The following is a 27,628-nucleotide window of genomic DNA, read 5'->3' as shown; positions in this document are numbered from 1 at the left end:
CCCCATCTTTCAAACCGCTCAGGAGGGCAAATGAAGGAGACACCGGTCCCTCACGCTGCGTTAAGCCGCTGGTGAGAAAAACCTCCCTGAAGAGCCAAGCTCTATCCCACCGCTCCAACCCGGACACCCGCGCACACCACCCCCGTACCCGGGCGGCGGGGCGGGGCCTGTCTGACGGGACAGCGCTGGCCCCGCCCCTCGCACGGAAGATTGGCGAAGAGGAGCGGGAGCTTCGCAGCCCGTCCTTCTAACTGGTTTGTCCCTCCAGCCGACCTGTAGTGCGTTCTCGTGTTTCCTCTCCATCATGGAGGGAACTGCGGCCTCCTCTGAGGGTCTGCGTTATGCTGAATACACCAGAGTCCCTACGGGCTCCGGTAAGGGACAAGCCGAGCTGGACCGAGGGCTGGTGAGTGCGGTGGGGGGTTGAGAGAGGGGCAAACCATCCCGCGAGTAGCGGCTGAGGAGAGGGGAATGCAAGAGTTCTGCCATGCCTCTTCCTTCTCGTCATGCCCCACCCCCGCTGCCGGCAGAGCCGGGGCGGAGGTCGCTCCTCCCTTCGACTCCCCTCAGACCCAGGAGGCGGTTGGACACTTTCACTTTCCCCAGCAGTGCTTCTTAGCCCAGGGCTTTCACACCCAAAGTGTGTGAGCACCGGGGCTGTGGCGGGCAACCGTTCCGAGCCCCCCGGGGTGGGCAGCAAGGTCGGGGGGAGGTGACCCCTTGCCTCGGGCGTGAGCACACAAGGCCTAAAGTTGTGTTCCCTTGCCGCAAAGGAATGATACCTGTGGTGTTTTCACATACTGTGCAAGTTTTATTATGGCTGGTTCAAGTGTTAATGGGTTTGTAGAGCTCTGCTTCAGAAAAATAATCCCTATCTGATGTTTTGTAGCATGGGAGAGGGTGGCTGGGTCTGGAGTGAAAGGGAAAAATGCTTTCAAGGTTTCCCATGCGGTAGTGTGCTGTAGAGGGAAGGGCGCTGGAGCTTTATCCCACTGCTTCAGTCTGGTCTTCTTTCAAGTAGTCCATGCAACAGTGAATTCTCTTTGGAAGAGAATTGGGTATTTGTAAAATACGCTTAACATACTGGATGGTGAAGTCTTCACATTTTTAAAATGGCTTTAAAAAATAATTTGCCTTCATTGTGTGCCTGTTGTTGTCTCTGGAATAATTTTTAACACAATTTTTAAAATCATAGTTGTCTCTAAGTTGTTAATCCATTGTTACTACAGTCTAGGACTTCTTTTCCTCCAGGTCAGTCTTTCCATGTATTTAACAGCAACCTATGTAATCTGAAGAAGCTGACTCCCAAACTCATTATTGTCACATCCATGTACTCCCTCTCTGTGGAATGCTAGAGGGGAAGTTCCTGGTGAATTTTGTGGAGTCTTTGGGCCTTCTTACCTGTCTGGGATAAAAATTGCATCTGGGATTTAATGTGGCTTTGTTGGTGTGAATTTTTTGTCAGGTTCTTACTAAGGTCCAGGGTCTCAGGTTGGTCTTTAGAGACTACTAGAATCTGGATTGCTGCAGTTTTCTATTGAAATATATTGTTTGGCCAGACGTTTCAGTGGAGAATGCAGCATATTTCAGGCGTATATACATTGTAAACTGTTAGCATACAGCTGGTAGTAGAAGCTCTTTGCATAGCATTAGATAAATAGTGGAAGAAAGGACAGTATTTGTACTTAGTGCTTTCTCATCTAAGAAATCCAGAAGAAGATCAAGTTGTGTATAATAAAATTCTAAAATTTAGCCAGAGAGAAATAGTAAGATCAACTGTAGTGCTATGCATCTGTTCCTCTGGTGTTCTGCAGGGTTAAGAAGGCTGCCTTGCCACAGTAGAAGGGAAGAGTAGTAGGAGATAACAGCAGCATTCATCTCTTGGAAGTAAAAGAGCTCTGTTCAATACCATGCCCTGAATCATGGTTGTGGGTTGTCCAGGATGTTAGCTGAAGACACTTAATCACTTCTACCTTTGTAGTTGTTTTACAAAAGCATTTCGAGTGATGGAAAAGAACAGTAGGAACACAAAGACAGGTAATTGTTAATACATACTCAAAAAGTCTGGTTTGAATGCTGTATGGTAATGGTTTCATTAGTGAACCTGTTGCTTTGGTACCATTTCCTATGAAAACCTGTCAGAAACTGTAGGCATAGCTTTATATACAAACCAAAAAAGTTGCTGTTAAAATAAATGGCACAAATTGACATGAGAATCGGATGAATATGGAGAACATCATCTAACTGAAATTACTTTTAGTTCACTGTTGCAAAACAAATTAAGTTTCAGAGGAAGGTAAGACTAGAAGGAAAACATGAAATTATGCAATCAAATCTGTTGCAGATAGTTTATAATATAGACCCACTTCAGAACATATCTGACTCCACATAGAGTTAACTAGGTGATTTGCTCTGAAGTAGTCTTCCAATAAGCTGTAGCTACTCTTACGAGGAATAGGAACCTTATTCTAGCTTCTGTACCGAACAATCATGGATTTCAAATCAAGAATTTTTACATAGGGAAAATGTAGTTTCAGAAATATGTTTTACACTTGGTTGCTAAAATTGTGTATCCTGGTGCTTAGTGGAATATAGCACTTGGGGGGGGGGGGGGGGGGTAGGGAATCAATAAGCCCAGGCAAACCTTCTTAAAATGAAGGTTTTGGTTAAGCAATTTACACTTGTGTACTTATTTGAATGTAAGTACATACTTCCTAGTTTGTTGATCCATGACTAAGCATGGACTAATTACAAAATGCCATCCAGTCCATCAGAAGAAGTTGTTATTTTCACTGTGCTTTTTATTCTATTGCACTGTAGGTTCAGAGGCAAAAGACTGTAGAGCTCTTGCTGTGTGTCTAAAAGCTAGGTGTGAGAAGAGCAAATTATTTATCATTTGGCCAAGAAGGGTGTTTTCACTGGTTGTGGTAGAAGAGCTGGTGTGTAAAATCCAAATCCTGTGCAAGCAGGTATGTTTTAAAATTTCTAAAGGTTGTTCTTTTCCTTAGTCAGATGTAAAAGTGTTGTGCTGAAATTTTAAAATTATGCATTTGCAATTCTCCTTTTGTTTATAAGTTTAACTTCCTTTCTGCTTTGTAGAAGGAGAAGCTGCAGTGCTAAGAATTACAGAAGTCTTATTTTTGAGTATGGTTAAGTTAACAGAGTGGTGTGGTTTAAGAATGCGCAAAAAGAATATCTTACTTTTGCCTTTTTCTTCTAAAAAAATTAAGGCTACTGGAAAATCAGATATTAAAGGATTAGACCACAGATGTCTGTATGCTAACAGGATATGAAATATGTGTTAATCGATATGCTTTATCCTCTTTTGTTTACCAAATGCTTTGGTAAGTCAGCTCTTGCAACTGCCTTTCTAATGTTTGTGTTTTCTTACACGTTTCTGAAAAGGATTTTTTTAAAAATCAGGTTTTGCAGATTTGGCAAAAGCTGATTTGTTTTCTGTAACTAAGAGGGTTTGTTACTGAAAAATGAGCTGTGTTGTAAAATTAAAATACTGAGATCAGCAGAATAACATAGGGTTGATGACTAACCTTTGGGAACTGATTCATTGAATAAAGAAAGGTACAGATGTTACTTTTTAATCTTTTCTTTCTTTATTTTTCCCTCTTGGGTCTTAACAGAATACTTGCATTTAAAACTTGTATCTGAGAAATTTTGTAATGGCATTTTTTACAGTGGGGGGAAGTCAACTCTGTCATAATTGAAAGCCAGTAAGTATATTTATTTATTATTTATGTATATATATATATATTTAGTTTTTATGAGTCTGAAATAAGAGGCATTTTTAAACAATGGGACCCAAAAATAGTTCTTGTAGTAGTTGTATTATGCCATAAATGAACTGATCCCTTCCACAGTGATAGTTACTTTTATTTAATATTGATGTGAACAGAGTGCATATAATTAAAGTTTTGCACTTTATAGTCTACGTTTCAAAGCACCGTTTTTCTTGACTTACTCTTCTAAATAACTGAGTTAAGTGAGCATGGGAAATGAGTCAAACTGGACTTAAAGGACTTCCTGGTTAGTAAAGTTGCCACTAATTTTAAGAGAGTGGCTGGGTCAATAAGAGACAAACTGCAATCTTTCTTACCTTGATTGAAATTCAGTTTTTATGTCATGTATATAGTTTGAATATGTTCACACTATAACATTGAGGGTGCTTTGGTATGACAAGTTATCACTTCTTTGCTACTTTGTGGCAGGTAACTCTTCTCTAACCTGCTCATAATGCAAGCGAGGTGAGTTACTGTCAACCAGTATTTCTTAACTTTCTTGGTGGTTGTGCCTCTTCAAAATATGGACAGTCATTCATGCCTCTCTGGTTTTAACTTTCCGTCACTTTTACCTAGTTTTCTGGCTTGTTGTCATATGCCTGTGATCCTACATCCTGGTCCTATTCTAGAGCTGTTGCTATGCTTTTTTTGCCTACTGTTTTTCAGGCAGCCCTAGCTTTCCACTAACTGCTAGTACTTTCCACTGAGATTGAAATAATGCGTTCCAGTAGATATGGCTGACTCTGTAGAGACCCCTGAGGGCTTTTGATATAGTGTTCCCAGACTACTGTGCAAAAATGCTTAAGCCGTTTCTGCACTGAACTGACAGAGTCCAGGGATTATTTATTAGCCTGGTCTCAGTGCTTGGCCTTACCTGTGATAAAGTGTCTGCTGCTAATGCCCAGTTGCAACCAGCATACCTTGTTGTATACTGCTAACTTAACCCACCTGTTTGGTGGCAAAGCGAGTATAACTTAAGTTAGACAAGTGCAAGCTAGTATGAATTAATTTTTTTTTTGCCAGTGTGATCTATTTAACACATTGAGCTCTTAATTGACTATAACAACATAGATTCTCACTGTCACTCTGAACAAGTCAAGGAGTCTCTTGAATATAAATCCACAGTCACAAGCCACAGAGCAGAATAATATAGAATTTCTGTAGGGTTATGGTATTTTCAGGAATGTTGTGGCTGATACTGATTGGTTTCTAAACAGGAATTAGAGACTTTTAGAAGGTTTGAATATTGAGAGCCTGGGAAAAACCGATTTGTGAGAAGAAATGACAAGAGTTTTAGTTTAGTGTTGAGATGAATGGCATGCTTCGATATTTTTTATCTTCTGCCATTAAAGGTAACATATTTTTTCATGGTCTAAGGACAAGGGGAAATTTTGTGGAACTCGAACAACAGACATAAAACTACTGTGTTATTTTTGCATTCAGAAAAGAGTGCTAGTATTGAGACTGATGACTACACTGAAATGGAGGAGATAGATTACTGAAATGAGTAGATTTTTAAGGCCAAAACTACCCCAGTCTTAACTTTGGAGCTTCACTTTCAGTATGTTTAGTAAGTCTCTTCTATGAGAAACCTCTAGGCAATTGCAGCATTGTTATGTGAATAGCTAGAATAGCCCCAACTGGGTAAGCAGGAGGTAAGTACTTAGTTAAAACACATAGGCTCCAGAAGCTAGATATAGAGGAATACATCCTCTTCAAGATGAGCTCAGAGCTGACTATCACTTTCTCTGTTCTGAGCTCAATACTACAAGCAGCAATAACAACCACTTGCCTTCACAGCCAAAGCTGTAGGAGCTACTCAGCATGATGGCAGTGCTTACATCTTGTATAGCTGCCCTTTTGCTGGGAAACTTGTTGACCTGTGTTCTAGACCATAGTTAAGACAGCTCTAGGAGGCTTTAAAAATGATATTTCCAAACTCTTTCCCCTACTCCCTCTCTACCCTAGGTATCCTGTAGAAGGATCTTAGGCTCTAAATACAATCATGTATTTGAGTGGTGCAGTGGTAAAAGCAGCTCAAGCCGGTTACCTCCAGAGAGAGCCCTCAAACAAAGAAATCCCCAAGCAGTTGTACCCTTACAATTTAAGTTTCCCACCCCTCATGCAACAGTTTGGTATGATAATAATATTCGGGTCTGGGATGGTCTTGTTTTCAGTTAGGTCCCTTCGTTGCCTCTAGGCAGGCTGTTTCTCCTAAGTTTGCAGGTTTTGCTGATGGGTAGTGTCTGTCCTTGCCTCCTTATCATACACTGGCTCTGGGGCTTCCTTTTACTTAAGTAGGTAAAAAGCTTAGCATATCTGTGAGAAAATTCACAGCTTGTGGCCTGAGGCATCAGCACATCTAGCTACTAATGCTGAGTAAGTTACACTAAGTGACTAATTTCCTTTATTTCTTTACAGTCTAGAATTGAGATTGGGTACTATCAAAGGCAGAATGTTAGCCCCAGGAGGCTTAGTAGCAAAGGCAACTTGGCTCCAAATCCAGTTATTAGGGGACTTGTGTTGAAATTTGGGCTTTTAAGTCCTGCTGTCAGGCTTTTTAGTAGAAAAAGTGTAAACCAGTTATTGGATAAATACAGAAGTAAGTCACATTTAGAAGAGACAGTCTGGTGATAAAAGCATTTTCATTGTTATATTTTGAATTCAAGCTAAACAGGCAGAATTTGATTCCTTATGTTTCCTGGGGGAAAGTTCAAGGCATTATTGAGCTATTATGTGATAGGACAGGTAGTGCTACAGATGACTATTTAATCTGTTTTGGAGATTACATCTTGCCTTTTTGGAAATGGAGAGATGCCCCCAACACTTGCAGTGCTCATCATCCTTCTTGATTTCTGCGGGTGTGTGAAAAGTTGCAGTACATTCTTCAAGGTTTACTACATAGCTTTCAGCAGCTTCTTGTTTGACATGGAGATGATAGTTATTGTCCTTGAGGTGCCTGACTTTCTTCAAGCACTGTGTAGGTGACTGTTGTTTGCATCAGATGTTCCAAGTCCTTATTTTATTTTATTTTCCCCTCTCCTTTCCTTTTTTTTTGTTCTCTCTATTTTTTTTATTTTTTTTTTTTTTTTTGTGGGTTTGGTTCCAAAACCCCAGTTAGACTAAAAGTGATTCTATAAGGTAGAGTCCAGTGATTGATGTGAAGTAATGAAAAGAGGTTCCTGGGCTTCATTTCATTACTGGGGCTTCCACAAGTCAAAGCATGAACAATGGAAGGTCCTAATATATGTTTGTGGACATAGAAGTTAATATTCCAGTATCATTTTCAAGCAATATCATGATGAGATTCCCAGTGAAGGACTTTGCAAAACAATATATATTTTTAAGCTCTTCATATTTGTGTAACAAACTGATACTTTCTTGTGTTGAATCATTTGCCATGACAAATTTCAGGTGATCCTGAATAGTTGTTTGCCTTTTGTTTTTATCAATACATACTGTGAGCTGATTTCTCAGTGTTTTACACATTTGCTAATGGGTAGTTCCTGGTTAAACGTGATGTGCTGGCAGGGTTTAATAAGGCTGAACTCTAAAAATCTAATGTAGTCTGTGGAATACAGAACTTACTTGTATCTTTCTTGTAAATGTCAGACATCAGAAATACTTGCTGATAAAATAAAAGGTGCATGTATTTCAAATTAGAATTTGCGTGTTTTCTGATTCCTGTTTCTCTGCTTTAGGCCAGAGCAATGATAGCTGTTGGACTTGGTGTTGCAACTGTTGCATTTGCAGGTAAGCTAAATTACCAGCTGAGCGTGGAACTGTCACTTGTGAGCTGCTATTTCCAAAAGGTTAATGAAGCTTTTATAAATATAAACATTGGAAAAATAGAAAGATTGTTTGAGAGTGCTATGGAGAGCTGTGTCAAGGTGTAGTTCCCATCCCTTCAAAATCCTGGACATGCTTTCCAAAATTCTTTTTGGAAAGTCACACTTTGAAACTAGTTTTATGGACAACAGCTAAAAGGTTCAATCTGCTTTTTGCCTGCAAGATGTAATGTGAAAAGTTTACTCTGTTTATTTAGTAACATATTGCAAGGTGGATGCTCTGTAGTAGTAGAGTGCAGCAGAATCTTGTGATGTAAAGGTAACACCTAACAAATTCAAAAGAGAAAAATAGAAGGTTTAGGTGGCTGCAGTGATTTATCACATTAAACTGTTCCCATAGTACATTGTTTGTTACCTGAACTCTTTGCATCTGGACTGTATGTTCTTCTGAAAAATAGGTTCTAGTCTGTACACAGGGGATGAGCTTAACATGAATAGTACTTTGGGTTACTTAGACTGGATGACTGTGCTGTATTTTGGTTTTCAAATACACAAATTGATTTCCATAATTTTCAGTATATAAAAGTAGCCAAGGTCAGCTGTATGCAAACGCATACACCAAGAACTTACTCAAAAGATGAACAAGTTGCACCAAAGTTCAGTGGCTATTTGCTGGGCACAATGATTAGGGGAATGAAAGCCAAGATCTTTGGTAATGTATGCTTTTAAGCAGTTGGTTTATATATGTGTTTGTGTAGAAGCAAAAGAGAAATGCTTTTTAGAATTTCTGCTACTTGAGCTGAAAAATTAATGGCAGCTAGCAGAAAAAGTGGTAGCAGAAAGCATGAAGAAGGTGAGATCACAAGTAGATCACAAATAGATCGCAACATTTCAGCAGTGATGCTCTAATAGTGGCTTTAGCTTCTGTGTTAACATAAGCATGGGTTTAGATAGCTAAAATAACCTATGGTTATTTTAAGAATTTATTCTTAAAAATTTATGGTATTTTAAGAAAGCAAGGTGCTATCTGAATGAAACAGCCACATTTTAGAAACAGTTTTTCCACTGTGTATAACAGTAAGTTACATTGTTAATGAACAGTTAATCAAAACAATAACTGGGAAGAGGGAGTGTAGAGAGAAAATTCTCAAGTAGCATGGCACAAATCTTGATTCTGAAATTGGTAGACCTGGTTTGTACTTCTGAGAAAACAGTCTAATACAGTTTACTCTAGCCTTTCCTAGCTGTAGATACTCACTACCAGTGGGGAGTTGAATGGCTCTGAATCCCAGAAGATCCTCTCTTTGTAGCAAAATAAAAAATGCAGTACTTACAAAATGTGTGATTAAGCATGCAACATCACAGCAAGAAACATGTAGTACATAGATTTCTTTTCTTGAAGACATAATCTTTGAACAGTATTTAATAAATAATGTACATCCAAAGAGAATGTTTCATACTACCCTTTTTCTTGAAGTTCACAAGGCATATCTCTTCATTTATTGTATTGAAATGCATTTAAATCTATCTGTTTTGTGAGCAAACACAATGGATCTTTGCAATCCCTGACTAGTTTTTTTTAGATGAAGTATACTGAGCTTCTTGCCTTCCCTCCCCAAAGAGTACAAAGATTGAAAAATGTAAACCATAGCAAGTTTTCTGTGGGATGACTTCTGGGCAGGATCCAGAAATGGCTGTTGAGGGAACATCTTGAAAAGCAGTAAAGTGCAGTGGTACTGTACAACAAATAAATGAGACAAAAAGATTAAAAAGGAAGGGGGTTGATTATTTTTTTAAATTTATTTATTTTTTTTTTTAGAAACCAAAATTCTTTCTGCTTTATGCTGATGAACATAAGTTGGAGACTTTTTTCTCCTTTTAGTGAATGTTGGTTATAATTTCATTTAACTTCAACCTTTTTCAGGTCGTTATGCTTTCCAGCTTTGGAAGCCGTTGGAGCAGGCAATTACAGAGACAGCAAAGAGGATTTCAACTTCTGTAAGTTTAGAGGTTACTTTATGCTGAATTAATGATTTTGTTTCAAGTATTTAGAGAGGAGACATTTTATGTTACATACAGCAAGTGCCACTTTGATTATCCTGTTTTCCAGGAAACGGGTGCTCCTTACTGTGCATGTTCTGGCATATTATCTGGTATATTTTTAAATTCATGTGGATGAAGCTACATGAAAAGATGTTTGTGAGCTTGATAAACAGAATTTCCTGGTGGTGCTTCATGTTTCAGAACTGTTTGCTAATAAGTGTGTGATAAATGGTTAAAGGCTGCTGTGAGAAAATAGCTAATTCCTAGAGATTACAAAGTGATGACATGCAGTTTCATTTCAAGAAGCTAAAAATGTAAGAAGTTAGTCTTTTTTTCCTTCCCCCCCCCCCCCCATACAGTGTTAAAATCAAAAAGGCAAATTGATAAACTTCTAAGAAAGGTTGCCATAGAGATGGGCATAGAGGTACTGTTTTCTTGTTCACATATAAGTTGTCTTTTTTAATTCCCCGTCTGATTTGAACTTTTAATCAATTTTTTGCTCTTTGTTTTGCCCTATATATTTAAAAATGTAATAATGAGGTAAAAAAAATTAGGAGATGGGGTGTTGTGAGAGGAGCATATGCAGGGAATATTCAAGAGCATTTACTTTTTGCTTCAGTGGCTATACTATACTGTCCTCTGGTAAATAAATAAATGCGTTCCAATTTCTGTTTGATTAAAGTAATTCCTAGTGAGGTAGATATTTGATTGTAGAAGTGTATTTCTTCAGAGTTCATACTCTGTGAGCACTTTTCCACAGTGGAAGGAATACAATTCCTCTCTCCGAGGGTGCTGAGGGAGTAGATTTGTATTACTAGTTATAGATTATTATTTCCTGAAAAATTAAAGGTAGATAGGTAGGTAGTTAGTTTGTTTGTTTTTAAAGTAATCATTTGCATTGTACCTATTAATGCGAGGCCAGTTGCAACATAGTCTGTCTACATTATATAGACAGATGCTAGAGTCCAAATACATTTGCCATCTGTGTTCATGTGCTGAAGGTCCAGGCTTGATCAATGCAAGCTTCCTGGGGAGGGAAAAGAATAAACATGGGCTGTCCTCTGGGGGCTGATCCCCTCTTGTTCTTAATTGCAGTGTGTATCAGCCAGAAATGGTGCTCCTCCGTCAGTTTTTGCTCTCTGTCCCTCTGTTGCATTGCTGTTGTGAGGCCAACTGTTGTTATTTTTTTTTCCTTTTCAAAGTAGTTTTTTGAGAGATTCCCAAGTTGCCTGCCAAAACAGCAGAGGGGATTTGAGATACTGTGAATTAAATTGCTTTCACATGATATGGATACAGTCTGACTTGCAGGCTTGCTAGAGGTAGCTCACAGTAAGGACATGTGGTTTCAAAGTAGGGAGTGCTTCAATCTTCACCCTCCCACCCCAACATTTTTACTCCAGCATTTCTTCTATACATTTGTAGATACAGGCTAAAGAATCTAAATTCAGACATCTTCCTATAAGAAAGCTGGCAGTGACTCTTTAACACATTGAAATATGACATGCTACTGAACAGAGAGTTGTCTGTTCCTAGGAAACTGTACCCCTCAGTACTGGTATACTGGCTGAGTGAAGCTCATTACAGGCCTATCTCATTTTTACCGCAGTGACTTTCAGAGTCTTGCAGAATTCATGAACAACCATAAAGAGCAAGCCAGGTGCTTTTGCATTCATAGTATTCCTAGTCCCTGGAGCTGCATCCTCTGTCTGCCTTCACATCCTGCCTTACAGCCCAGAATTGTGCGTCGATTTCCAGCAGAGTATCTCTTGTCTGCTATTCTTTTCTGAACTTGACAATACAAGTTTTCAGTGCAAGATGAGATCGGCTGAATAAAGTAAAAGCTCTCTCTTCCTGTTTGCCATTAACTGTATGTATTTGTCGGTTTTACATTTGTGAGGGTAATAGTATTTTCTTCTACAGTCATAGTGCAGAGTTAAGATCCTTGTATAATTCTTAGCCAAGGTTATTTGTTCTTTACTACTCTACAGCTACTACTTTTTTGGATTTTTTTCCTACCTTTTTTCCTCCCCTTAACAATCAGTTATTTCCTATTTATAACTTTTTCTCTAAAACAGTAAAAACATTAGGTAGAAAGATCCTGTGTAAGTGGTTACTGTGAAAACTTCTTATGTTAACTGCCTTACTTGTTTTTGTTTGGGGAATTTGAATCTGCTGAATATAATCTGTGGATTAGCACTTTCATCACGTTTCTTTACAGCATATTGCCCTCTAAGCTCTACTGACAAAGGAAATCAAGCATCTACCTATGCTTACTGGATAAAGCGTCTCATGTGACATTTAGTGTCTAGGCTTAGTGTTACTTTGCTGGTTTTCTATGGTGTTTGGAAGTGCCTAACTTAGTCATAATTTTCAGTTGCTACTCTAGCTTTCTAGAATCAAACACTGTCCTTCATTACCACTTTCTTTCGAGAGGCTGTGAAGCAGCTGCCTATTTAAAAGCTAGGTTGTTCTCTCAGTAAGCCACCACTCCTCCTCGCCCCATTCTCATCTTCCATTTGCAATAGAAATCACAGTTCATGTTGGTTGCAGTCACCATGCAAGGTAATCCAAATGCTGTTTGTCCTTTCTTCTTGCTCAGTAAGAAATTACTTGGGTAAGGTCAAGTTGAGCAATTATGAAGCCATCATTTAAAATGCCTGCTTATTGTATTTTGAGTATTTTACACTTTGTATTTACTTACCTAAATAAATAATGTGTACATTCAGCAACTACACTGATCTTTTATTCAGAAATAGTAAGTAAAAGCAACTAAAAGTGTTATGTTTTGTTCTGAATTTCTACCTCTAATTTATGGCAGTTAAGTATATATTCTAAATATGAAATCTAAATGCTACTGTCATTTAGTCTCTAATTTTTCTACTTCTTTTCAGTGGAGGAAGATATAAGAGGAAACATTTTGTCAGTTCCCCTCTATGACAAATCATAATGCTTGTTTCCAGAGAAATACTTTTTTTTTTTTCTTTCTAGTTTTAGCCTAGTTTTGTTACTGGTGTCACAAATACCAGTGACATTGTTCTGTTTCTGTGTGTAGTGACAAGAGTCTGTTGCTAATAGAAGGTGTGTAGCAATAAGCAGTCATTTAGCTTTTCTTCCTCAGACATTAACACTGTTAATTAGAATGTTAGTATTTCCTTAAAATATGAAATTAAAAAAGTATTTCAGAAGCATTCATTACATTTCTTTGTTGAATCAGTGATGTTGTAGTTGAGAGATAGAAGATACTGAAGGTAGAAACAGCAGTTCTAGGCAAAAATACACAAACCCCACAGTCCTGAATATTCTGTTCCAGAAGAAAAGGGTATCTTCTATAGTACGTTAGAGATTTTTTTGCACTGTTTCCCTTGTTGGATCCAATTCTGCTCAAACTCGTAGAATTCTGAATTGAGCGGTAAAGGTAACAGCCATCTCCCTTGTCCTTCACTGAAAATAAAGTTCTGACAGAATAATGCAATTGCAGTTTGTTTCATATATTTTATTTTCTAACTGAAGTTAAGGACGTTAAAGTTGATCTTGGGAAATTGTAGATTATATTTTAATGCAGCTTATAGTTTTTGTGTTATTGTAGTTTGATGGGTTTTGGTTGTTTTTTTTTTTTGTTGTTGTTGTTTTTTGTTGTTGTTGTTGTTTTTCCCCAATGTTTGTTACTTTTCCAGTAGAGGACTGTATTGGTAGTGTAACAAAACAGAGGGTTTAGAAAAATTTACCACTTCATGGACTGTGATGGATGATCTGAATTATGGAATTTTGCATCTCTTGCTTGGCATGGAAACAGTGATTATGCTTTCCCTGCGCTATGCCAGGAAAAGTGTCTTGAAGATGTCAAAGTCCAAATGGATTCTTAGCTGACTGCTTTTGTGAAAATTTACAAGAGTGAATAGTTATTTGCAGAACAAGTCCAGCTGTTTTGTGTCATGTTTTGCCATGTCCATGTCCCCCCTACCAACAGCATTTGCTTACAAAGCAGAACTTGCTTTATATAAGTATCTGAACAGTAACAACATGCAAAGAAGTGAAATAAATTAAATTATAGCTCCGACCTCAAATAGTATGAAGAAATAGAGCTTATTTCAATGATTTTTCCAGTACAGAATTTGTTTGCAATAGCTGGGGTTAATAAATAATAAAGTGTCTAGAGCTGCCTGCTCATTGAGGAGTTCTCGTAACAGAAAAATATCTTGAGTATTGTTTCATTTCATTGCAGCCATTACTCAGAATTTACAATCGGAAGATCAGGGGAGAAGAGCTTTAATTTCAGTTTCATGCAAAAGTTGTTTCATTGGGGAACTAGAAATTCGCTGAGATGTTTCCTAAAATGAAGACTAGATCTCTTCCCTTTATTCTAAGCAATGGAAAAAATGGCTTTTGTATCTAATTTCCTTTTGCTTCAAATTCTGTTTAGGAGCAAGATCTTAATTAAAGAATTGATTATTCTTGTTACATGCTTTACTTCTGAAAAGAAAATGCTTTTTCATGATGACCAATTCAATGAACTGGTTTTGCTGATGTGCCAAAGGACACAGACAGCAGAATTTCCTTTTTCCCTTTTTTTTTTTTTTTCTTTTCATTCCTCTTGGATGTGAGCCACATCAAGGCTCCCCATGGTTAGAACAGTGTCAAGGAGGTAGGGTTTAAAAGCATGAAGTATTTCTGAAGGTAAGCCTATAGCCACCTCTCCCTATTTTCTTATTTTGAATAGTGTTTTAGATGAAATCTACCAAGAGCAGAGATGAGCTTTGTTAGAGATAATTCAAGTACTGGCTTTACATGGATACTGAACCAGTATCATCGTGTATAAGAGTTGTATGCCAGAGGTGACGGGCAAAGAAGAATTAACCTTTCCAGAAATCCATCTGCACCTAAGCTGCTCTGGGAGAAGTCCTGGAAAATCTTTAAGAGGCCATTAAAGTGTGTTTTTCTCTCCTGGCTGTAGTAACTGTTCAGCATCACTGCAAATTTCTGTGCAGTTCAGCCCCCTCAAGGGTGTTATCTGGTGACCATTAAATTATTAGCATCATTTCCTCTTGGAGGACTGGAGAAGCCCTGTGTATTCCTTTAGTGTTACATACTCTAACCTGTAAAGTCAATGTGCACTAACTATTGCAGACCTCCTTTGTGTTACACTGTAGCTATAGAAGTGGTTTCTCAACAGATTTTTGTTGTAGGCGTGACACATCCACTGTTGATTCAGCTTTGATACCTGTAGTGTTATGGTAGTGCTTATTTCATGTAAGGTTTGGGGTGGGAAGAAGATAAAATTTTTTTCAAATCATACCAGCACAACAGAAAATCTGTTTTTGTGACTGCTCTGGATGACTTCATGGTGGCAACAGGTGAAGTATTTCTGGACCATGCTTCTGGTGAATGTTGCTTCAAGCTTAATGAAAGGCTTTGCTTGCATATTGTAGACAAAGCCCTTTAAATGTTTTAATGCTTTTGAAATTATGTAAAAAAGTTTTAGTAAACGTAAGGCAAAATTCTCACTGAACATGAATGACTATATTGGGTGAGAAAGGTGTTTATTAAGGACCAGACATATTTTGTGGGTAAAAGGAACACTTAAAAATAATCTCAGCTCTTGGGCCAGACTTCCATTTAATAGCAACAAAAGAAGCTTATTTTTCCCCAGCTGATAGGTTTTGCACTGAGGAAAAACCTCCAGTCTGTTGAGTGATTTCTGTGTGCCAGTTCCGAAAGGCAGGCTGGCTTGGAGCTACATCTGCTGCCTCTGGGATTTGTGCAGTGTAGACTATTGTTTGTGTAGCAATGGGCTAGTTCTTAATTCTACTTACAGAAACCTTTACATTGAAGACATCACATCTAACTATCAGTGTGGTTCAGTAACTTACATTTTAAATAAAAAAAATAAAAATATTCCCTCTAACATTTACATACTGTAATTTACTCTTATCTCCGTCTCCTCCTTCTTAATATTCCTTTCCCACTTCTGTCTTTTCTGTCCCCTTCTTAAAACAGTGGCTAAAGTATCACATGCCAATGAGTTTAGAAAAAAAACCCTCTCTCCAGATCCTATATCTAACTGTCATCAGTCAGCGGTGTCCAGGAAAGGATGTAAAGGCAAAACTTGGTTAGGATTTCTCCATGTATTCTGATACTTCCCAATGTTCTCCAGCTTTCCTAAAATAGATGTTGTAACTTTATGGTAAGCTTTTTTTCTTTTTCATTTTTTTTTTCTTTTTCTTTTTGTTTTTTATATATTTTTCAGGGTTCCTTCAAAGAACTCAACGGTAGATATTTTTTTGAGGTAACATTCTTTCCCATGAAAAGTTATCTGTTCTTATCCTTTTATTGATTTTTACCTACTTTGTAGAAATATCTGGACTTCAGAGTGATTTTTTCCATAATTCCTTGGATGCCAGAGTATTTTGACTTTTTTAATTTTCCACTGCAGTGGTATCAAAGCTGTTCCAAATAAGTTTCCCCCTTTCCCTTTCTTGCCCTCACCAAGACATACACTGTACCACTCTGCGCCAGTTTGTACTTTGATTCTGGACTCTTGCTGAGAGGCAGGATTTTTAATGGTTGTATCTATTAATATCTCTTATTAGCAGTAGGAGATTGTAAAAATACAGATAGTTATTTTTAAGTCAGTTTTTCGTATGTGTTAACAGTCTGGAGAAGTCCTTTCATATTACCTGGTTTGTAGTAATTCCATGCCTTCAAAATAAATTATAGATTAATGCAGTTTTCTGAATGAGGTTATATAAATATGATTTAGGTCCTGGCACCTTGTATATGAAGCTAATTATTGCTTGTTTTCCCTTTCTTCTTTTTAGAGTCTTTCATCATACTATAAAGGGGGATTTGAACAGAAAATGAGTAGGCGAGAAGCTAGTCTTATTTTAGGTGTAAGGTAGGTGTGTTGCATTAAGATGTTTTTGTCTGGTATGTGCTGAATGAAAAAAATGCATGTTGTGAGAATGTGCAATGCTCTTGCCAAAATCTCAGCTTTTTAAAAAAGACATCTAGTGGCTTATAAAGCATTCTAATATTCTGCTTAAGCTAGAAAGCAAACAATAAAATGCTAATAAAACATGCAACTTTTGTTTGGCTTGAAGGCATGGTAACGTATTGCAGTGGAGAATTGGTGCTCTAGAAATAATCAGAATAGCACATACTGTGCTAATTAGTGTGATCATGTGGCCTGGTCTCCAAAAAAACCTGTGAGACAAGGAATATTGAAGATTATATTAATAAATGAGAATAAATCAATTTTGCTTGCTTTTTTCATAAGTCAGTACCATTATTTTTTTCTTTCTCCACTCTGATTTGTTTGGGTTTAAAAGGTTGAGGCATATTCCAAACAAAAAAAAACAACAACAAATAAACAACCCAACAAAAACCAAAAACCTGAAATTGGAGAGACTTGTCGTTTAAAGTAGGTACGGTAAATAATTTCCATTTTATGTGGAAATAATTTCTGAGTATTCAGTGAATTTTTCAGTGGATTTTTAAAAGCATTTGGGTGGCAAATGATAGCACATGTCTTGGTGTTTTCTGTAAAGCAGGCAGTGTGGTGGGTTTGAGGACTTTCCAGATGAGGGAGCAGATCTAACTTTAGGTAGTAGATTTCTCATTTGTGGTCTAGATCAGTGAGTTCTGAATTTAAAAAAAAAAAAAATAAAAAAAAATGGATGGTTTTAATTATCCCCAGAAGAAATTATTTCAGATGGAGAAAACTGGGACTTAAAATCCTGTTCAGTGTGTTATTTGTGTTTACTTCTAGCATAATGGAAATTATACACATTTAGCATTCACTTTAGAAAATAAATTGCATCTATTTGAAATATTTCATGCTTGTACACTGAAGATTTATGGGAATGCTCTTCAGAAATATTTCATTTGGCCTTTAAGTTCGATAACGTATTAACACTTCCACTTTGTAAGGGCACATTCAATGATACTCCACAGTAGCACATGGCAGCTTATTAAAGTGTGTTTACACTGGCAATGCATAGCCTGAACACTGCTCATGGATATGTCTGAAGTTTCATCACAACTGAAATCAGTCCCCTTTTAATTTTTAATTTTAATAGCTTGAGTCTTCACCAGGAGCACTGACACTGCTTGTTGTGTTTAGACTGAGTCTTGCGTGTGTTAAGACTTAATCAGATTTGAGGAAAGTTCTTATTTAAAGGTTTAAGCCGTGAAATGTGTAGAAGCACAGCTAACATTTTAATAGGAAATGTTGACATTGTTTAAACACAGAAAAAGGCAAGTGAGTTTTAAAAGTGTTATGGAAAATGCCAGGGTGTGCACAAACTGGATCTGTTCAGGCCCTGATCTTTAACACTTGTCCTCTGTGTCACCACTTCCAAATCATACTAAATTTTGAGGTAAAGACTTTCTTCAATATTTCAAGTGCTGAGTATGCATGGGTAGTATAAATACTAAATACAAGCCATGATAAAGGTAAGTATTTGATGGTAGCTTTCAGATTTTCAGCATACTGGCCCATTACGCATTCCTTCCTGTAGATGCTGAGGAGGCTGTTGTAAGGTCCCCCAGCAACCCTCTCTTGTCCAGGCTGAACAAAGCCTGCTCCCTCGACCTCTCCTTGAAGGGTGAGTGCTCCTCCCCCAGCCATTGTGGTGGCTTTTGCTTGGACCTGCTGTGGTTGGCCAATGGTTTCCCTGCACAGAGGTCCCCAGACCTGGAGGCAGCAGCTAGATGTGTCTGGCTGAATAGAGAACAGCTGCTGCTGCTGTTGACCCAGTGACCATGTGCCCGTTCACACAGCTGAGGAGGCCATTGTCCTTCTTTGCAGCCAGGGTAAGCTGCTGAGGCTTTTTGTTTTGCTGTGTTTGGGCCCTTTCCAGCAGAGCTACTCCCCAGCCTGTAGCACTGCAAAGGGCTCTTCCTTCCCAGACACTGGGCTCTGCATCTGTCCTTGTTGAAGGGTTCCTGTCACCCCATTCTGGCAGCCTGTCCAGGTCTTCCTGAATGTCAGCTATGCTCCCCAGTGTGTTGATTATTCCCACCAAGGTGATGGACTTCTCAGCCAGTTAGTGATGTTAGGAGGTGCCATGATTTGGCTGGTTGGTGAGACTCAGGTTGTCAGGCTGTACTAGTTCAACAAAAATGTGATTTTCACGTTAAAGGGGTTTTTGATAGTGATGAAGAATCTTTAGAAACCAGTCTGACTGGGATAAACAATATCCCAAAAACTAAACAAATTCGATGTAAACTACCTAATTTTGTAGTTGAAGCAGAGCTGTATGTTTTTCCATGGTATGCAACTGCAACATTTCCACAGTTACTCTTTGGCCATCTGAGTTTCTAAATGTGGTATATTGACTTTTTATTACTAAACAACAGCTTTACAAATCAAAATATAGATGATTGTTATTTTTAGCTGTCCAATAACAAAACGTTTCATTCTTGTATTTATATAGTTCAAGGTCTTCCACCCTCTGTTTAAATCTTACTTTTTGGGTTAGTTCCTGTTCCATTGAAGCACTCTTTTCTTATGCAGTTCTGTGAACTATTTTTGCAACATACCCTAATTTCCCTGTGATGGAATAATAATTAAAGGTTGCTTACCTCAGGAATTTAGTTAGACTGATACCTCACATTCAGACTGTACCTACAAAAAGATTAATTGATTCATCACTGATTAAGAAGTTACCTCAAGTGGAAAACACAGCTTTATTTCTTCATGCTAACAAATTATGAAAAACTAAACCATTCAAACTGTCTTTTTACATATGATAGCCATACTGTGTTGGTCTACTGCATCCATAAGTGATTATTTGTCTGGTAAGGTACATATTTCATTTAAGCCAAGTGCGTATTTTATGTATCTCTTACTGAAGAAAACAACATCCTGTAGCACTTGTAAATCAGCATGTCTCTGAACATAACACACTGAACAGCTTCGCAAAAATAACATACAGCTTTGGTTTTGGTTTGGTTTTGTTTGTTTGTTTGTTTGTTTTTTCCAGGCTCCTGCAGAAAGAAGAATTATTTCTAGTGGCTATAAAATATTTACAGTAGAACAAAATGTGCTAATACTAAATATTTGTTGGTTTGTCTCTGGTCGTAAAAATACTTCTTTTCTACAAGGAAAAGAAATGTGTTTTCTGTGTTTAATGATGAGAATAATAAGCTAGATACACCCTAGAGCTGCTGGATTTTTCCCTTTTTTAGAATCATTTATTTTAAATGACTTTCTTAAAAAACCTGAAAGATACTTCTGTGTCAAGTACACAGGCTTTTGAAAAATGTCCTTCTTGGTGTGTCTTACATGCCTTTGTTTACTTCTTTAGAGGTGCAGTTTTACGTTTTGTCCACAAGATGGTGAAAATCTCAAGTTTTAATTATTTTTCAGCTGGTATAAACTGTTAATTTATAGCCTGAGCTCAGTGACATTTATGGTAAGCGCTTCAATTTATTTTTGCAGTCCTTCTGCTGACAAGGCCAAAATCAGAACAGCCCATAGAAGAATCATGATTTTGAATCATCCTGATAAAGGTAAATAATGATTACTTTTCTTAACCAGGGTTTGAAATGAAGAAGCTTAAACGAGATCCTTTAAGTTTATTGAGTGTGTAAATAACCACAGAGTGCAAATGTATCTTGTTTATTTATAGACTTGAGCTTCTGTGTGTCTACTTGCAGATAAACTAGGCTTTATGAACCACAGTTTTGCCCATTTTTCTTTAATGTTGTTTTCTGTACTTCAGTTAAAACTATGAGCTCATGGACCAGTCTTCCACACTTAAAAAAAAATAATTAAAAATATGAAAAAAATAGTTATAACATTTTTGTATTAAACTGACATTCCTATTTTGAACTGAGAGGGACCAGTCACACATAAGAAAGTAACTTTCTGGGAGCAAATGTTCTGCAGTAACTAAGTACATCACTGATGAATTTCAGACTTCCTGGAATTCACTTGGAAGAAATGTAAGGCTGGGCAATGTTGCCTTAGTGGCCAGTTTTTTAATGTAAATTTATCTTACAGAAAGACTATTATTATAACTTTAACTACACTACAGCTGGTTGAGAAAGAAAGCCCATATGTTCATTGCTGTTCCTACTTTAAAATAACAGATGGTGAAGAATTGCACTGTATTTCAGAAGTCAAAAGGGGAAATTGGAGGGTTTTTATATCTTCTTGACAGAATTACAGGGCTCCTTGCCAGCACCCTGTTTTAAGAAAATGAAAAAAATAACTGGCCATGGAAAGGTTTTAGGTGTTGCTTTTCTTTTATGCCTTCACCCCTCACTTTAATTCTAAAGTAGTCTTGCTTATTCAATTCAGTGCTTTCATTTTTTTACACTTTTTATGATGCATAAACTGCACAGACATAAAAAGAAACCCCACAAAAAACAAACCCAACCACAACCAAACAAAATAATGAACTTCTAAGCTTATTGTAGCAGTGCTAAGAGATGTGAGCCAGCACTGAGAATCTCTGTGTGGAATGTTGAGCAGACCTAAAGAAGCAGTTCCTGTTACTGAGATCATACATTTTAATGACCTGGTCTTACAGCTGTAATGCACCTGCAGTTGGGCACTGTGTAGGTTTGGATGGATGCAGTGAGCCCTCCTGTGTGCTATTAAGTTGGAGCGTTTTCTCAGTAGGAACACCAGTTGAAGGGATTTGTGCCTCTTTACTGGCCCTGCAGCTCTTCTGGCATGGTCATAGAAAAAAAAGCTTGTGTAATGTCTTCAGCTGCAGAGAGAGGGCCTGAAGTCATCTTGAACATTTGGCATCACATCTTTGCTTATGTGTATCTTGATTTCTTCTGGCTGTGGGTAACACAGATGTGCTTTTAAAAGTAATATTTGACATTAGAAAGTTATTTTAAATTACTGTTTTGCCAGCTGGAGTTGACAGCAGAAAGGGCAATAATTACCGATTTTAGAAGTTACATATGTTATGAGATCAAAAATGTTGGAGAGTTACTAGAAATAAATAAGAAATGTATAGAAGTTTGCATTAAAACTTTCCCCAGTGAGCACTACTAAAATGGTTACTTATTAACCTTTACAGTTCAGTTTTAAAGAGTTTTAATTGATAAATTGTATGTTAATTTGTCAGTTAGTAATTTTGTGAAAGAGTATTTGCTCACAGAAAAAGAGTGAGAGAGAAGCCTTTTGGACTTGCCCTAATTATAAACAAACACTTAGGCAATCATGAGATTGAATTTTCTCTCATTGGAGGGCTACAAAATTAATATGGCACTTAAGGATGTAAATGTAGTGAAAACACTTCCAGCAGATTTGAATTTACTTTAAGATCCTGCACTCTAGACATGTAGAAAATCAGCGCACATTTAGAAATTACTTGGGATACATTGTTTATTGCAGTTTTTAGTCTTTACTGTTTGATCATCCTGGCTACTCTTTGGATAAAGCAATACCTGATGTAGTAAATCCTATTCCTGTATAAAAGTTCAGTTGTTTTTTTTTTTTTTTTTAAATAATAAGAAATAAATTTTCCAGTAACCAGTTTTCTATCCTTCCCCTGCCCTGCCTTGCTGTCTTCCATTAGCAGTACATTCAAACAAAACCAAAACATGAACAAGAGAACTCTATTACCTTTTCCAGTTGTTTTATTACACCATGAAATGACTCTAATGATTTGGATTCCTGCAGGAATGTCCTAAAGAAGTCTTTAAGCCCGCCTTACATTTTGGTTTGTTTTTTTTTTTTGTGTGTCTACAACTAGTTCTGTGTATTTCTTATATCATTATCTTTTCTGATTAATAGAATGAATGAAATGGTGAATGAAAAAATATGATTGAATAGATGCCTTGGAAAATGCTATTCAGTGCACAATTTTGTTAGAATCGCATTTTCATGTAAATATACATGTGTCTTATAATAAATGGTAAGTTATTGAGACAGACCTTGTCAGTTTGGCTTTGGTGACTGTAGGCAGATGGTTGGCACTCAATGGGAGAGTGAAAAAAATCCCAAACACAAAAAGACCACTGAACTGTAATCAGATTGTTAGATGGAGCATAAAGCAATGACAGTGTTCGGGACTTGAAGTTAGAAGGCATACCATGTTTAAATAGCTTTAATGTGATGGTTTCTGGCTGGTTATTTTGGGCATCTAGCAGACAAGAGGCTTGGGAGATGTACGCAAGTGCACACATGTAATGATTCTTTGTCAAAATTACTTATAAAATTTTACCTCTTAGCTTTTTGGGGTGAGTGGAAACAATAGCTGTTAGCTCTAGCTAAATGTTCAAGACAGCTGACCTTGCATACATTTGCAGCAGCATTGCACTGCGAGTCTAAATCACAGTGATGTAAAGTGACTTCAGATCTCAGTCTTCTCTCTGAAATAAGCTGTTCAGTGTTACTCTTTAGTGGCTTCAGTTTTGGTTAAATTTCTCATATTTATCGATTAGTTTGCTTCATATCAATGTCATTTTTTAAGCAGTTGTATGAAAAGGGTCAATTTAGGAAGGAAGAGCTAATAAAAGTGAGTAATAAAGAGGTGTTGCAAGTGAAGAGTTTGGTACTTAATACTGATGTGTAAATGGTATTCCTGTCCCCTTTTTCTTCTCAGGTGGATCACCTTACTTAGCAACAAAAATAAATGAAGCGAAAGACTTGTTGGAATCCAGTGCCAAAAACTGAAATCCAGAGCCTTGGGTCGTAGGAGATTCAGCAGATGCATTGTGCAACAGCTTCATTTCTGCTTGCTCGGCACAGTTTCTTAATGCTGCATTGATTTTTCCTATTTATTTTCATAATTAAAATTTAAGATTATTTAAAAGAAAACTGACATATTTTGCAGTTGTGTAAAGTTATATACAGTTACGCTCCTGCGAGGAGCAGGCAGTTGGATTTGATGATCCTTATGAGTCCCTTCCAACCCAAGATATTCTGTGATTCTATGTCTCAATTTTACTGCATTTTTACTGAATAATGATCCAGTACAAGCTCTGAAAATATTCTCTTGCTGTCAGTGTTTTTCTTCAGAAGTAGTAGCTTCTTTCATTAAACTTTTGGAATTCTTTAAAAATCTAAGAAATAGTCTTAAATACAGGGATTTTCTTCATTGAGGAACACTTGACTATTGCCAGAAATTCTGTGACTTTTGAGTCACAGTAAGGATGGCAGACTTGATGGCAAGTTTTCAGCGTCACCTTACACTTGAATCTCGTTCACTGATCAAATAGCAGGGTTTATTTATGAGTGCAGTTTGAGAGGTACAACTTTGAACAAAATTACTAGCAATACTACAGATGTCATTTTCCATTGGCTGTATGTATGGGGTTTGAAGATACGAAGGAAGAATCTTGGTTTTGGTTAGCGTTTTGCATACTGTAAGATCTCTGAAATTGACAAAGACTTATTTGGACATGCTTTTACTTTGGGTCACAGAACACATTTACTCTGTAGCAGCTGGGGTGGTGCAGGGGGTTTCATGATGGTGGAACTGAAGAAGGTAGGTCCATGTAGCATGGAGTTCAGATGGAGCCAACTGCTTGCAGGTGGTTCTCCCCCTGTACTCTCTCTCATGAGGTCCCATCTGCAGGTGGCCTCTGTGTTCATTTCTGGGGGCCCCAACAGAGGGGGAGCTGTACCTGCTCAAGTGAGTCCAGAGGAGGCCATGAAGATGCTCAGAGGACTGGAGCACCTCTCCTATGGAGACAGGCTGAGAGAGTTGAACTTATTCAGCCTAGAGAAGAGAAGGCTCTGGAGAAACCTTAGGACAATCTTTCAGTACCTAATGGGGACCTGCAGGAAATCTGGAGAGGGACTTTTCACAAATGCATGTAGTGACAGGACAAGGGGAAATGGCTTTAGACAGATAGACAGTAGAGTTAGATTAGACATTAGGAAGAAATTCTTCACTATGAAGGTGGTGAGAGACTGGAACAGGTTGCCCAAAGAAGCTGTGGCTGCCCCATCCTGGGCAGTGTTCGGGTCCAGGCTGGACAGGGTTTTGAGCAACCTGGTGTAGTGGAAGGTGGCCCTGCCTATGGCAGCGGGGCTGGAAGTAGGTGGTCTTTAAAGTCCCTTCCAACCCAAACTACTCTATGATTGTATGGTTTTATAGGCTGTGGTTGTCTCAGTCCACCCATATCAGCCTGATGTAGGACTGGTATAGCAGGGAACAAGCACGACAGCAGTGTTGCTTTGCCTGTGCCTCTAACTGGGTTAGTTCTCCATTAATTCTTACATCTCGGTATTATACTTCATTATCTGAAGTATCGTACATACCTCCTTATGTAGCATTCTAGCAACCTAGGGCAGGCTTCAGGGAATATTGCAGTAATGGGTCTCTGCCTTTAAAGAGAAAGTTTAATTGACAGCTGAGACTAGGTGCTATTTGGGGCACTTGGCTGCTGCAAATTCCTACCAGTAAGGTGGCTGCAAAGGAGTTAACTCACTTGAGAGTATGATGATGAGTTGAGACAGTATAGTTGGATCGGTCAAGACTGAAAAGTTTGCTAGTATCCATTCAAACTCTCATCATTTGAGGTACAACAAACTCGCTAAAGTGCTACAAATATAAAATTTAGATATCCCATTTCCTAGGTTATTTAGCCAGAGGAAAGTGGCTAAGAGCAGTTAAATAATTCAAGCATTCAACCTCACATTACACATCAGAACATGCCTTTATCTGTTCATCCATGGTGGACTCTTCATTAGGGACTGTAGTGGTAGGACAAGGGGTAATGGGTTAAAACTTAAACAGGGGAAGTTTAGATTGGATATAAGGAGGAAATTCTTTCCTGTTAGGGTGGTGAGGCACTGGAATAGGTTGTCCAGGGAGGTTGTGAATGCTCCATCCCTGGCAGTGTTCAAGGCCAGGTTGGACGAGGCCTTGGGTAATATGGTTTAGAGTGAGCTGTCCCTGCCCATGGCCAGGGGGGGTTGGAACTTGATGATCTTAAGGTCCTTTCCAGCCCTAACTATTCTATGATTCTGTGATTCTATGTCCATATCATACAGTTTTTTCCTTGAAGAAAAGATCGGATTTTTTTTTTCGTTTTTTATCAGGTTCCTCCCATGTTGTCAACAGCTTTCTTATTTTCATTAAAGAAGAATGAAAATAGTGTAAGTTGACCCTGGAAGAAAATACTAGCTTTAGGTAATTTATAGATTTCTCCACAACCAGAGTGACAAGACCTATGACACAATGTGACTGGATAAAGCAAAAAAGGCTACAAGCAAAAACCTGCCTCGAAATAGGCAAACACTGTATGAGTATCATACTTGCGCCATTAAACTAATGCTCTAATACAAAAAACCTTTCATTTAAAGATAGTGGGCTTTATTCCCATGCAGTAGCCTTAATTGTTTTTTGTTAAAGGAATAGCCAGTAATTAATGCACATTCAAGATGAGTTATTCCTTTCACTGGTGTATCAGTAAGTATTAGCATGAAGAAAAAAATCATGAAGGTTTTTATTTTGGGAGGAGAGAAGTAAAGTGGTGGGGTTGTTCCTAATTTTCAGTGGAGTCTGTAAGTGATCAGAGTCAGTGTTCAAAAGCAAAATTGATGTGTATGGTAGGTAGCAAAACCGTTCTCTAATGATTTTGAAATGACTAGTTGTTGTTTACATATGGTAAGCAACTTTTATTATTTTTTTCCCTGAGGAAAATGAAGTGTAAAAGAGCTACTCTAAAATACCAACTAAAACAACTGCATTAAAAATGGCTACACTTGTCCTGTTCCTGAAACTTAACTTCCCATGTCTTTGTTTTATGTTTGTGAGATCATGTTGCTGATTAGTTTCTTCCTGATCTAATTATTTTTATCTGATTGTTTTGGTGAAAACACACTTTTTTCTGGTCTTCAGTTATAAGAAAGCTTGTCCTCAATAAAATGCACTAAAGCCAAGTTCTAGTTCTGCTTTCTCCCTTTTCAGAGCAGACAACTGATGAATTAGCAAATTTGTCAAATTAGCAAATAGCAAAATTCAGCAAATTAACTGGCCAGTTGTGTCTTTGGAAAATGCTGTAGGATGAGTGAAGCTAATGAACAGCAGTTGCGAAAGCATCATTATTGTGTGTCCAGTGCCACAACATCACATATACAATAGCGTAAGTATGTATCCGTGGAAACAACTAATTGTCCCTGTTTGTTTGCTGGCAAAGCTTGCTTTTACCTACTAAATGATGTTTGGAAGGATGAAGATAGGACAGTGCAAGGAACAGAGGTAGTCAAGCAAATCATGTAAATGCTGTTCAATTTGTTGTCGCTGATAGCACTGCAGGCTAAGGAATGTCTTTGGAGGCTGCCTGGCAGAACAGCACCTTGTTTGGTTCTCAACTGGACTAGAAAGAATAGGATACTACTTTAAAAAAAAATAAAAAATCATAGCCTGCTAATTTAACCTTATAAATATTTACCCTTTTGAGTCTTTTCTTTGCTTGTCAGATACAGAAGTCTTCTGTGTATGAAAACCGCATAGAAATTGATCTATTCTGGTGTGATTTCTGGCAATCCATAACACCAGGAGCAAGCAAACTCATTTTTTTGTGTGTGCTTTAATGTTCAGAAAGTGTTCATCTGTAACTTGTTAGCTTTGGACTTCCCAGGTAGTTTTCTGCTTGCATGATAGCCAGGCCCAGGTACCCACTGTTACTTCAGAAGCTGGGCATGACTGCATGCATTCATTTGGCATTGCTGTGGGTGATTCCCATTTTATTTAATGAAGCACAGCTTGCTCATCTGCCTGGTTTTGGCATTTAGTCTGTGGAAGTTTTTGCTCAAATTTAATTCTTTACCATGCCACAGCAGACTTAAGCATAGGTCCACAAAGAGACTCAGTGTTAATCTGGTTATCTGTCTGCACCGAGAGTGATACAAGTGCCATTTGCAAAACCTTTGCTGGCCTAGAATGGGACTTGGGTAGAATTGAGACATAATTACAAGGCTACAATTCACAAAACCTTTGTCTGATCTTTTAGGTAATTTTAGAGGCAAAAACTCCCTTCTGTGTGCTTAGATTTCTGCTTCTGCATAGGTGTAAAACTACT

General features: G+C 37.9%; 2 protein-coding genes across 3 annotated transcripts in view; both read left to right on the top strand.

Moving 5' to 3' along the window:
* Nucleotides 1-27,628, top strand: part of AKAP11 (A-kinase anchoring protein 11) — a 430,499-nt gene that overhangs the window by 331,597 nt on the left and 71,274 nt on the right. The gene's annotated exons all lie outside the window — the stretch shown is intronic.
* On the top strand, nucleotides 232-23,584 carry DNAJC15 (DnaJ heat shock protein family (Hsp40) member C15). Of its 2 annotated transcripts, XM_061374295.1 has the most exons (7): nucleotides 269-406; nucleotides 2,821-2,969; nucleotides 7,496-7,547; nucleotides 9,507-9,580; nucleotides 16,441-16,517; nucleotides 20,067-20,137; nucleotides 23,197-23,584. In XM_061374295.1, exons 3-7 carry the CDS (start codon nucleotides 7,505-7,507, stop codon nucleotides 23,265-23,267), a joined length of 336 nt encoding a protein of 111 aa, XP_061230279.1. In that variant the 5' UTR covers nucleotides 269-406; nucleotides 2,821-2,969; nucleotides 7,496-7,504; the 3' UTR covers nucleotides 23,268-23,584. The 2 variants fall into 2 exon arrangements, with proteins under 2 accessions (XP_061230278.1, XP_061230279.1); XM_061374294.1 differs by lacking the exon at nucleotides 2,821-2,969 and having other exon boundaries at nucleotides 232-406.

This window comes from Neopsephotus bourkii, unplaced genomic scaffold (genome assembly GCF_033783945.1).
Source record: "Neopsephotus bourkii isolate Nb327-2 ecotype Australia unplaced genomic scaffold, CSIRO-AGI_Nbou_v1 NB_1637, whole genome shotgun sequence".
NCBI classification, from domain to species: Eukaryota; Metazoa; Chordata; class Aves; order Psittaciformes; family Psittacidae; genus Neopsephotus; species Neopsephotus bourkii.
The sequence above is the reverse complement of the archived record's forward strand: the minus strand, read 5'-3'. Positions and strand labels throughout refer to the sequence as shown.

Bases quoted from the DNA above. Each gene is read 5' to 3' on its own strand.
- DNAJC15 (XM_061374294.1), top strand. From the start codon at position 305: ATGGAGGGAACTGCGGCCTCCTCTGAGGGTCTGCGTTATGCTGAATAC. The intron at 407-7,495 runs GTGAGTGCGGTG...TCTCTGCTTTAG, and splicing joins CCGAGCTGGACCGAGGGCTG to GCCAGAGCAATGATAGCTGT. The intron at 20,138-23,196 runs GTAAATAATGAT...TTTTCTTCTCAG, and splicing joins TTTGAATCATCCTGATAAAG to GTGGATCACCTTACTTAGCA.